Here is a 10,883-nt window from a genome sequence, read left to right as displayed (position 1 = left end):
TTTATTTTTTCACTGCTTGTCGGGAGCAAAAAGTGGTTAAACAAACAAAAACAAAACAAAAAGGGATTTGCTGCTTTGGTTGGGGCACTGCTTTTGTGCTGCTGCTGCTGCAGCAAGAGTAGCAGCAACAGCGACAGCACTAAATACTGTTCCTGCACAGTGCTGCTGCTGCTATTGCTGCATTCAGAACCTTCGGGTGTATAGGCAGCTATAGCACTCTTTCCAATGATTCCAAAAGGCAGCAGCAACGATCAAGAGTCAGACGTTATGCTGCTGTTGTTGTTGCTGCTGCTGTTATTGCTGCTGCTGCTGCTGTTATTGCTACTGGTGTTGCTGTTGTTGCTGCTGTTGTTGTTGCTGCTGCTGTTGTTGTTGCTGTTGCTGCTTCTGTTGCTGTTGTTGTTGCTGCTGCTGCTGCTGATTCCGAGATCTTTGATGTGAATGGAACCTAAATGGGCTTCTGCGGGGTATAATATGCGACTGCTGCTGCTGCTGCAAGACAGCCGCAGCAGCAGCACCAGCAGTAGATGCCTGCAGATCGTGCTCTTGCTGTGAGGTGCCGGGTTGATGTGGCAGCAGCAGCACCTGCTGCTGCTGCGGCTCCTGCAGCGGACGACCCCACCGTGGGGTCCTCCTGACGGTTACTTCCTCTTCGTTGTACGGTTGCCGCTGCTGCTTGCTTCTACTGGAGCTGCGCCCAAACAGCTTAGCAGCAGCAGTCGCGGGACTGGGGGGAGCCAGCGCGACCGCTACTTGCGTTGTTTGCTGCTGCTGCAGTTTGTACTGTTGCTGCTGCTGTTGTTGCTGTATGCATTCTTCCTGCTGTTGCTGTGGCTGCTGCTGCTCACGTGTGGGGGTAGGTAAGGGCCTCGCCCTCCTTGTCCCCATCCACCGTTGCTTCTGCTGCTGCTGCTGCTGCTGCTCAGTTACCGCTACTGATGCTCTCGGTGCAGGTTCTGCTGCTGCGGGGCTCCTCAGTGTGGAGTACCGTCCGCCCCGTGATCTGCTGCTGCTGCTGCGGATCACATGGATTCCATGTTGATGCTGTTGCTGCTGCTGTCCCTGCTGCTGCTGCATTATCTGCACGTGCTGTCGTCCTCGTTGCTCTGGCTGCAGCTGAAAGTGAGAAGCATCTTGCAGCAGCTGCTGCTGCTGCAGATGCCTGTTGCCGGACACCAAGGGAAGTGGGGTTTTGCTCCTTGCTGATGCTGCAGCAGCAGGACCAGCAAAAGCATTACCAGCAGCAGCCTGACCAGCAGCAGCAGCAGGCGGCGCAACATTCTTTCCCCCAAAAGAGGAGAGCCCCCGAAACGTCAAGCTGCTGGAGGGGACATTTGCACGCTGCTGCTGATGCTGGTGCTGTTGTTGCGTCTGTTGCTGCTGCTGTTGCTCTTGCTGCAGTTGTTGCTGTCGTTGTTGCTGGTGCAGCTGTCGCTGCAATTGTTGCTGCAGCAGAGAGGCTACTTGCAACTCCTGTAGGTTTCGCAGCTCCTCCACCCCACAGTCTCCCACCCAACCGTTTGTATGCTGCTGCTGCTGTTGTTGCTGTTGTTGTTGCTGCTGGCTGCTGCCGCTGCCGTACAGCCTCCGTAAGTGCCGCAACAGAGATGTCGAGGTGGGTCCAGCCGGTAAAGGGCCATGAGCCTGCCCTTGCTGCTTCTGATGCTGCTCCTTCTGATGCTGCTGCTCCGGATGCTGTTGCCCGTTCGAACTGCTCATTCGATTGCTGTCCCCGCAAAGGGCGGAAAGGCTTTGGGCGACGGTGTTGATCTGCGCGTACACCTGCTGATCTGGGTGCTGCTGTTGTTGTTGCTGCTGCTGCAGCTGTCTAGAGGTGAAGAACCGCTGCATGCGGTGCCCTGGGTGGGCCGTCTCCTTCCACTCCCCTTCGGACCATTGCTCAGACGACAGACTCCTCAGTGGTGGTGGTGGTGGTGGTGCGGCTGCTGCTGCCGCTGCTGCTGCTGGTGCTGCTGCTTCTGTTGAGTCGGAAGCTTCCATTGCCTCTCCCTGGCTCTCCTCTGCCTCAGATCGAGCGGTGGCCTTCGTGGGTAGCTGCATCTGGTGCTGCAGCAGCAGTTGCTGCCGCTGCTGCTGCGAGAAGTGCCTGTCTGGTGCAGTTGCAGCTGCTGCAGCTGAGAAACCAGAAGAATTGCAGCGCCATTGTCCTTCGGAGAAAGACCTGCTGTAGCTTCCGGAGAAGCTGCTAGTCCTCCACCCAACAGCAGCGGCAGCAGCATCAGCAGCAGCAACACCAGGGGATTCAACAGAAGCACTGATGTAAAGAGCAGCAGCACCGTCATTAACGGGGTCGGCAACCGGAGGCACATCTGCTTGGCTCTGCTGCTCCACTAGCTTGTCTTCCTGCTGCTGCTGCTGATCTTGCTGCTGCTGCTGCAGTTTTCGCTGTGGTGGTGGCTGCTCCTTCCCTGTATACGAAGGCCGTCTGCTCACTCGAGCCTCTTCCAAAAAGATCTCGTTGCAGCACTCCGCCTGCTGCTGCTGCTGCTGTTGCAACTGCTGCTGCTGTTGCAACTGTTGCTGCTGTTGCAACTGCTGCTGCTGTTGCACCTGTTGCTGCTGCTGCACCTGTTGCTGCTGCTGCACCTGCTGCTGCTGTTGCACCTGTTGCTGTTGTTTCACCTGTTGCTGATGCTGCACCTGCTGCTGGTGTTGCACCTGTTGCTGCTGTTTCACCTGTTGCTGAGGCTGCACCTGACGCTGGTGCACCTGCTGCTGCTGCAGCAGATGCTGCTGCAGCTGCTGCTCCTGAAGCTGATTTTGAAGCTTTTGGTTTTGCTTTAAGAGATGTACTAGCTTGTGGCTATGTCGGAGATGGCAATGCTTATGGTGCTTCTTCTGTTGCTGCAGAAGCAGCAGCTGCTGCTGCTGTTGCTGCTCCTTCAGCTGCTGCTGCAGCTGCTGCTGCACATTCAGTAGCATTCTCTGATGCCTCCTCTCCTCTTGACGCAAGCAATGGAGTTGCTGCTGCTGCTGCTCCTGTAACAGCTGCTGCTGCAGCGACTGGTGCTGCCCCCTCGCTTGTTGTGTCTGGTGCTGCTGTTGATGATGGAATCCGCCGTGCTGCTTGTGCTGCAAAGAAAAAGAAGGGACAAAATAGCTGTCCTTCTTTGCTTTAGCAGCAGCGGGAACTGGCCGCCCGTTTACACTGGGCTGTTTTTGTTGCTGCTGTTGTTGCTGCTGTTGCTGTGGCTGCTGCTGCTTCTGTTGTTCGCGCTGCTGCCTCTTCTCTGTGTCTCCCTCGCTGCTGCATACACGCACTGCGGCACCTGTCTTTGGCTGCTGGATATCAGGGGTCATCTGTTTCTGTAGTTGCTGTTGATCCTGCTGCTTCTGTTGCTCTTGCTTCTGTTGCTGCTGCTTCTGTTGGTGTTGCTCCTTGTGTTGTTGCTGCTGCTGCAGCTTGTCCTGCTGCAGCTTCTGCAGCACTTCACGTTCATAATGCGGCTGCACCTGCATCATCCAGCGGTGTTGCTGCTTTCGATTGCTGCTGCTGCTGCTCCTGCTGCTATTGCTCTGCCAGCCAGATACTTGGACGAAGCTGTCCCGCTGCTGTTGTTGCAGCTGCAGCAGTCGCTGCTGCTGCTGCTGCAGCTGATGCTTGAGGAGACGCATCTCCTCCATTTGCTTGGCTCTACCGTGCAGTCTGAAAGCATACGCATAATGTCCACCAGCACGGCCTGCACCAGAGACAGATTAGACGGAATTGGTGTCGTTGTTGCTGCTGCTGCAGCTGCGGCTGCTACAGCAGCGGCTTTTCTTACCTAGCGGAGATAACCTCTATTGCAGCTGCTGGCAACTTGGATGGTGCGCGGAGCTGCGAAGGTGCCGGGGTTGGTGGTGCTGCTGCTGTTGTGGCTGCTGCTGCTGCAGGGGAAGTGCTATTGTCCCATGGAGGTTGCAGCTGCGGATGCATCTGCTGCAGCTGCTGCAGCTGCTGCTGCTGCTGCTGCAGCTGGCGCCGCATTTTCGATATCTTTTCCTCATATCGCCTTTGCTGCTGTTCATGGATAGCAGCCCTCGAGGCCATGTCTCGCTGCTGTTTGTGTGCTACCTGTACCCGCCGCTGCTGCTCCTGCTCCTGCTGTGGGAAATGCAGAGGTGCAGCAGCAGCAGCAGCAACAGCAACAGCACGTGCAGCGTCAACTGGCTGCAACTCAGCCAAAGCTGCAGTAGGGAACGTACTGCTGCTGCTGTTGCTGTTGGTGTTATTGCTGCTGCTGCTGTACTTGCTGCTCCTGTTGCTGCTGGCAGTACATCTAGAAGCTGGAGCGGATTGATATCTGCGGCATTTGCTGCACGGATTTACTCGCACTGTTGTTGCCTCAGCAGAAGCGCTAACAGGCCTTTTCTTCTGCTGCTGCTGGTGCCGCAGCAGCAACGCTTGTCGTTCCTGCTTCCGCTGCTGGTGATGCTGCTGCTGCTGCTGCTGTTCTGCAACATTCGGGGAATTACACCCTATACACCACGCTCTTTTTATCGTAGGGCGGAAGGCTCGTAGCAGCAGTGCATCTCTAACAGGGCAACTGGTGCTGCTGTTTTTGCTTTTGCTGCAGCAACTGCTGCAGCTGCTGCTACAACTGCTGCTGCAGCTGCTACTACAACTGTTCCTACAGCAGCTGCAACTGCCACTTCCTGCCCCCAAAGCAAATGCCTTCTCGTCTCTGCAGTGTTTACACTGCTGTTGCTCAGCTTCAGCAACACCCGCTGCAGCAGCAGCAGGTGGAGCAGCAGAGTTGACAACTGGAGGATAAATGGACACTCCATGAGCACTGATCCCCCTTGCTGCTGCTGCTGCTGCAGACTTAACGATTGACGAGGCAGCCGCAGCTGCTGCTGCGTCGGCAGCCTCCGCTGCTGCTTTTGCAGCAGCAGCGACGGCAGCAGCAGCAACAGCAACCGCAGGCGCATTCACATCTCTCTCATGCGACCACGATGATGCTTCGTAAGTAGAATTTAAAGCAGCAGCAGCTTCTGCTGCTGAAACCGCTGCTGCTGTAGCCGCTGCTGCTGCTGCTGCTGCTTGGGGGGTGCGCCTCCTGGTTCTTAGCTTGCTGGTGCTGCTGCTGGAGCTGGTGCGGCCGCAAGTCTCGGCTGCCTGGCTCTGCACCTGCTGCTGCTGCCGCTTTTGCTGCAGCAAGCAAGTCTTAGGCGCAGCAGCAGCAGCAGCAAGCCTCTCCACCTCAGCGTCAGCGTCTCGGCTTCTGTCGTTGATAGCGTGCGCTGCCAGGGGGGGTCTTGCTTCTCCTTCGGTGGTGCGTTGTCTGCAGCAGCAGCAGCAGCTGCTGCTGTTGTTGTTGTTGCTGTTGCTATTGCTGCTGCTGCTGTATGCTTGGGTGGTTTGCAGCCGGTGGCTGCCTTTAAGCTGCGCCTTCCCTCTTTTTTGCTGCAGAGTATTTTGTGGCAGCTGCTGCAGCAGGGCCTCACGCTCTCTAGCAATAGCTGCTAGGGCCGCCTGTAACTGCAGCTGCTGGTGGTTTGCTGCTGCTGCTGCACCTGCAGCGGCACAGCAGCAACAGCAGCAAACGTTGGCATTCAGACGAAACGCTGCCCTGGTGGGCACTTTGGAATCTGGCTTGCTGCTGCTTCTGCCTGCTTCTGCCTGTTACGTTCCTTGTTGCCTGCACCTATCTGGCTAGTTAGCTCCCTAGCCGTGAAACTGGTCATCTAACTTAGAAGCTGCGTAGCTTACTAGCTGGCTAGTTGGCTGCTGGCTAACTGGCCAGCTGGCTAGGCACAAGACTCTCAGGTGTATGGCTACCTAACCGATTAGCCTGGGGATACCATGCAACCACCCCTAGCTAGCTGCCAGCTGGCCAGCTGGCTATCTATCCAGCTAGTCAGATGGTTCTCTAGCCAGGTAGTCAGGTATAGAGTGATAGAGACGGCTGTTAGAGCTACAACTCTGTGAAGATTGACAGCAGCTGTAGCACGGACATGATGAAATTCTAGGATACTGCAGCAGCTGCTTCTGCGGCGGCTTTTGTTGCTGCAGCAACTGCTGCTGCTGCTGCCGCCGAAGGGAGAAACCGCGAGCCACGTTTCTACCGCCGCTCTTCAGAGAAGTTGTGTCCCTCGCCTGCAGCAGCAACTTGCTGCTGGGGAAAGCAGCAGGAGCAGCAACAGCAGCAGCAGCAGAAGGCGCCATATGGTGTGTAGGTGCAGCTGTCCACACACGCAGCACGCCACAGTCCCCACACTTACTCGCAGCAGCAGCAACAGTAGATGCACTAGCAACAGCAGCAGCAACAGCAGCAACAGCAACAGCAGCACCAACTTACTGCCAGCCGATTGCCGCGGGGTCCGTTGCAGAGACGAGGGGCTGCAGCACTGCTGTTGCTGCGGCTGTCTTCCTGCTGCTGCTGCATCTGTAGGGGCAGCAGCAGCAGGGGCTTTACGCCGAGCCCATGCCTCCCAGGCGCAGCAAGTAGTGTTTGCTGCTGGTGTTGCTGCTGCTTCTGCAGCTGTTGTTCGGGATCCTCCACTACACCCTGCTGCTGATGAAGTAGCAGCCGAAGACGCTGTAGCAGCATCAGCAACAGGGTGCGCTTCTGTGGGTGCCGCCTTCCCTTCTAGTACTGCGGTGGGTCTCTCCGCTGTCACGGCTGTTGCATCTGGTGCAGCCGCTGATGGTGGTGACACTGCTGCTCCAGGGGCCCAAAGCATGGCTGCTTGCTGGGGTTGCTCACCCAAGTACGAAGAGATCAGCATCTGCTGCTGGTGCTGCGGAGGTTGCTGCACTATCAGCAGCTGTTGCTGCTGCATGTGCTGCAGCATTCGCTGCTGCACTAGCCGCTGCTGCTGATGTTGCTGCGGCTGTGGTTGCTGTAGCAGCGGAAGCGAAACTAGGGGCAGCCCTGGAAGCTCAGCTAGCTGCTGCTGCAGTGTTGTGGGCTCAGAGAACGAACCAGCAGCAGCAGAAGAAGCAGCAGCATCTCCCCAGCTGTTCTGGTGCTGCCTATATTGGTTGTAGCTGCAGGGAGGGTTTTCGCGTGCTGCTGCAGTTCCTCTAGCAGCTGCTCCTGCTGCTGCTTGCTTTGCTCCTGCTGATAGTCCTAATGCCTTCTCAAGCAGCGCTACTTCTGCTTCTGCTGCTGCTGCTGCTTCTGCAGTTGCTGCTGCAGCCCATTGCTGCTGCATTCTCTGTCTCCATCCAAGATGGCGTTGGGTGTCTATACGCCGTAGAGCTGCTGCTGCTGATGCTACTCTTGCTTCTGCTTCCGAATCAACGGGGGATGTTGCAGCTGCTCCTTCTCTTGAAGAAGCAGCAGGAGTAGTTGTAGCAGCACCAGCACCAGCAGCAGCAGCAGCTGCTGCTGTACAGCACAATCCTTCTTCTGAGGAAAGCTCAGAGGAAGGCACCGAGCCGCAGCAAAAGGGAGGCTGCAACAACTTTTTCAGCTGCTGCGGTGACCACTCACGAGCTGCAGCTGCTGCTGCTCTTGCGGCTGCCACTGATACTCCTATCCCTGCTGCTGCTGCTGAAGGTTCTGGTGATGCTGGTGTTGGTGCTACTGCAGGTTCCAGTGGTGTTGCTGTTGCTGCTATTTCTGCCATTGTTCCTGTTCTTGCTGCTGTTGCTGGTCTTGCTGCTGCGGGTTCTTCTGGCGGTGGTGATGCTGCTGTTGCTGCTGCTGCTGCTGCTACAATATCTCCTGCTGCAAGTTCCACTGCTCCTGGTGCTGCAGCTCCGATTGCTGCTAGTGCTGCTACAGGTTCTGCAGGTTCCGTAGCAGCTGCTGCTGCTACTTCTGCAGCTGCAATGGCTGTTGATGCTGCCTCCGGTGTTGCTATTTCTGCTTCTGTTGCTGCTCTTTCTGTTGTTGTTATTGTTTCTGCTGCAATTCCTCTTTCTGCTGCTGTTGCACGTCCTCGTGCTGCTGGTGTTGGTGCACCAACTGCAGCTGAAACTACAGCAACCTCAGCAGATCGAAAATGTGTTGTTGATACTTCCCCTGTTGCTGCTGCCGCCGCAATTTTTGCTGCTGCTGCTGCAATTTTTGCCGCTGCTGCTGCTGCTCTTTGTACTGCTACTGTAGCAGTTTCTGCTGCTGCTGACGCTGCAGTTTTAGGTTTTGCCGCTGCTTTTGCTTCCGCCTCCTGGGCTGTAACTGCTGGTGTTCCAACACGTACCGCTGTAGTTTGTGCTGTTGTGGCGTCTGATTCCTCTTCCGCAGCAGTTTTTGTGGCTGCTGCAGATTCTGCTGCGGCTGGTGCTGCTGGTGGTGCTTCCGCGTCTTCCGTTGCTGCTGCTACTCTCGCGGTTCCTCTTGCAGCCCCCGCGGCTTCTGCTGCCGCCGTCGGAGTTTCTGTAGATTCGAAGACGTTTGCGATGCCAGGCGTTGCTGCTGCTGCTGCCGCTTTCAAGGGAACAATTTGTGGTTGTTCTGCTGCCTCTATTTCTGGTGCCTGAGCTAGTTCCGCTGCTGATGTTGCTCCTGCTCCTGGTGCGGCCGCTTCTGCCGTAGGTGCTTCTGTAACTTCAAGAGTTTCTGTTTCGGTTTCTGCTGCTGCACCGTTTGGGCTCATTAATGGCTCTTCTGTGTTTGCCTCTTGTGTCGCTGCTGCTGCTTCGGTTGCTGTTGCTGCTTCTGTTGCTGCTGCTGTTGCTGCCGTTGTTGCAGCTGTTGCCGTTGTTGTTGCTGTTGCTGTTGTTGTTGTTGTTGTTGTTGTTGTTGTTGTTGTTGTTGTTGTTGTTGCTGCTGCTGTTGCTGTTGGCAATACTGTTGCCTGTGCTAGTGCACCTTCTGTCTCCTGTGGTGTTGTGGTTGGTTGGTCAGCTGTTGCTGCTGCTGCAGTTTCCGCAGCAGCAGCAAAGTGCTTATGTAGCATCTCTCCAGGTTCCCCACAGTCCCGTATACAGGGCGACAGGGGAGTCGCTATGCGAGGAGAAGCTACTGCCAGCCTGCATGGTGCTGCTGCTCCTCCTCCTGCTTCTGGAGTTGCAGCTGCTGCTTCTGCTGCTGTTGCTTCCTGTAGTGTGTGTCCAGAAGTTGGTGTGCTGCTGTTGCAGCTGTCGCGGCTTTGCTGTGCAGCACTAAAGCCACCCCTGTCACTGCGTTTCGTCTTGCTTCTGGTGCTTTTTCCCAAGCTGCTGCTGCTTCTGCTGCCGCCGCTAGAGCTTGGGCATCTTCCACTATATCCCTGCAGGTCTGCTGCTGCTGCTGCTGATGATGATGATAAAGAAGGGGGAATCAAAGAGACACACCTGCAGCTGCTGCTTCTTCGAAGCAGCTGCTGGTGCTGCAACAAACCTTCGTGCTGCGGAGGGTGGCCCTGGCCCTTCAGTTGCAGAAGGGGCTGTTGAGTTGCAGCAGCAGTTTGCTGCTGGTGCAGCAGAACGTCTGGCGGGATGCTGAGTATAGACACAGGACAGGGACAAAAAGGCACGGGCTGCTGCACACGACTTTCAGCAGCAGAAACAGATACCATCGCCTCTAGTCCTGTTGCTGCTGTCGCTGCTGTTGCTGCTGCCCCGTCGCTGCGCTGCTGCAGTTGCCGTGAGCAGAAGCAAGGGAACCGCCAGGGGGTCTCCTCAAGCAGTGTAGGTGCAGCTGTAGCCTCAGCTGCCACAGCAGCATGTGCAGCAGCAGACGCGAAGCAGAAGGAGGAGAAATTGTTTAAGTGTGTGTTTTGCTGCAACAGCTGCTGCTGCTTTTTCAGCAGCAATCTGGAGGCAGGGGGTCTACGTTTTTAAGGAGATTTAAGGAAAAGGACGAAGAAGAAAGCCCAAGGGAATGGACAGAAGAGTATAAGGCAGCCTCAAGGCTGGCAGCCGGTGACCCTGCGGTGACCTCCGTCATGTGCACATCTGGTCAGCCGCAGCAGCACCAGCAGATATCTTCTCTATCTGCAAAAGCTATCATTAGAAAACAAATTTATGCATGCAAATAACAAATAATAACTGTCAACACCAGCAGGCAAAGGGCGCATCTGGCTGGACCAGCTGCAGCTCACTGCTGTGGGCCCCCGCTCCCGCTCCTGCTGTTGCTGCTACTGCAGCTGCTCCAGCAGATCTTCGTTGATCTATTGAAATACGGAGCAACGAGTTGTTCTACATGCTTCTATTCTACCTGGAATAGAGAGACACAGCAGTAAGAGCTGCTGCTAACAGCGGCAGCAGGAGCAGCAGCCACCCGCCGGTCTCTCGGGCCTCATCAGGTTTAATGACAGCTCTTCTCCATCGGTGCATGCAAAAGAAGGAATACGTAAAGTTTGCAAAACATAAAATATGATATTAACAGAATAGAAGGCGAATTAAGAGACGTTGCAGTTCGAGCAGAAACACCGCACACCCGCAATGTAGACAATAAACCCTCCAACAACATTCTTAGTCACCCTTTATACCACATCCTTTATACCACAAAAACAAAGGCAAAAAACTGCTGCATACACACGTAGTGGTAGAGGAGACGTTTACAGTAGAGACATCTTTACACTCAACTTGTTATAGGAGCGGCTGCATGCCTATACGTACGGTGCACGCTTAGCTACGAATTGGCTTCTACGCCACTTACTGTAGGGGCAGGCCAAAACAGCCTTAGAACAAGAGCGTTAAAGAAAGAACTAAAGAATACCGGCAAAGCGACTGCAGTGAACGCGCTCGAATGCACAGGTCTATGCTCCTCCAAAAGTTGTTTGGGTGTACTTGCATGAGCATAGACTTGTGGATTCGAGCAATTCCCCTTAAGAGGCATTTGGGCATGATATTGTTTCCAGCTCAGGCTATACAGGAGCACACTATAGAATAACAAATATGCCGACAAAGAAAGTATAACCCTAGCACAGGCCCCGTCTAGGGTGCCATGCGTCTGAGCCCAGAGCACCATGTATACAGATAGATGCAAGCAAAAGCGGAACAG

At 55.4% G+C, this 10,883-nt stretch overlaps 1 protein-coding gene across 1 annotated transcript; it reads right to left on the bottom strand.

The window, feature by feature from the left end:
* Positions 1-321: 321 nt before the first annotated feature.
* EMWEY_00000870 (hypothetical protein, conserved) lies at positions 322-9,453 on the bottom strand (the record flags this gene model as incomplete). The annotated part of the gene is made up of 4 exons (XM_013478574.1): positions 322-3,667; positions 3,786-4,479; positions 4,699-5,517; positions 6,303-9,453. 4 exons carry the CDS (start codon positions 9,451-9,453, stop codon positions 322-324), a joined length of 8,010 nt encoding a protein of 2,669 aa, XP_013334028.1.
* Between the last annotated feature and the right edge of the window lie 1,430 nt (positions 9,454-10,883).

Source organism: Eimeria maxima, genomic scaffold (genome assembly GCF_000499605.1).
Source record: "Eimeria maxima Weybridge genomic scaffold, Emw_scaff5, whole genome shotgun sequence".
NCBI lineage: Eukaryota > Apicomplexa > Conoidasida > Eucoccidiorida > Eimeriidae > Eimeria > Eimeria maxima.
Note: the sequence above shows the minus strand (reverse complement) of the source record. Positions and strands in the feature narration are given on the sequence as shown.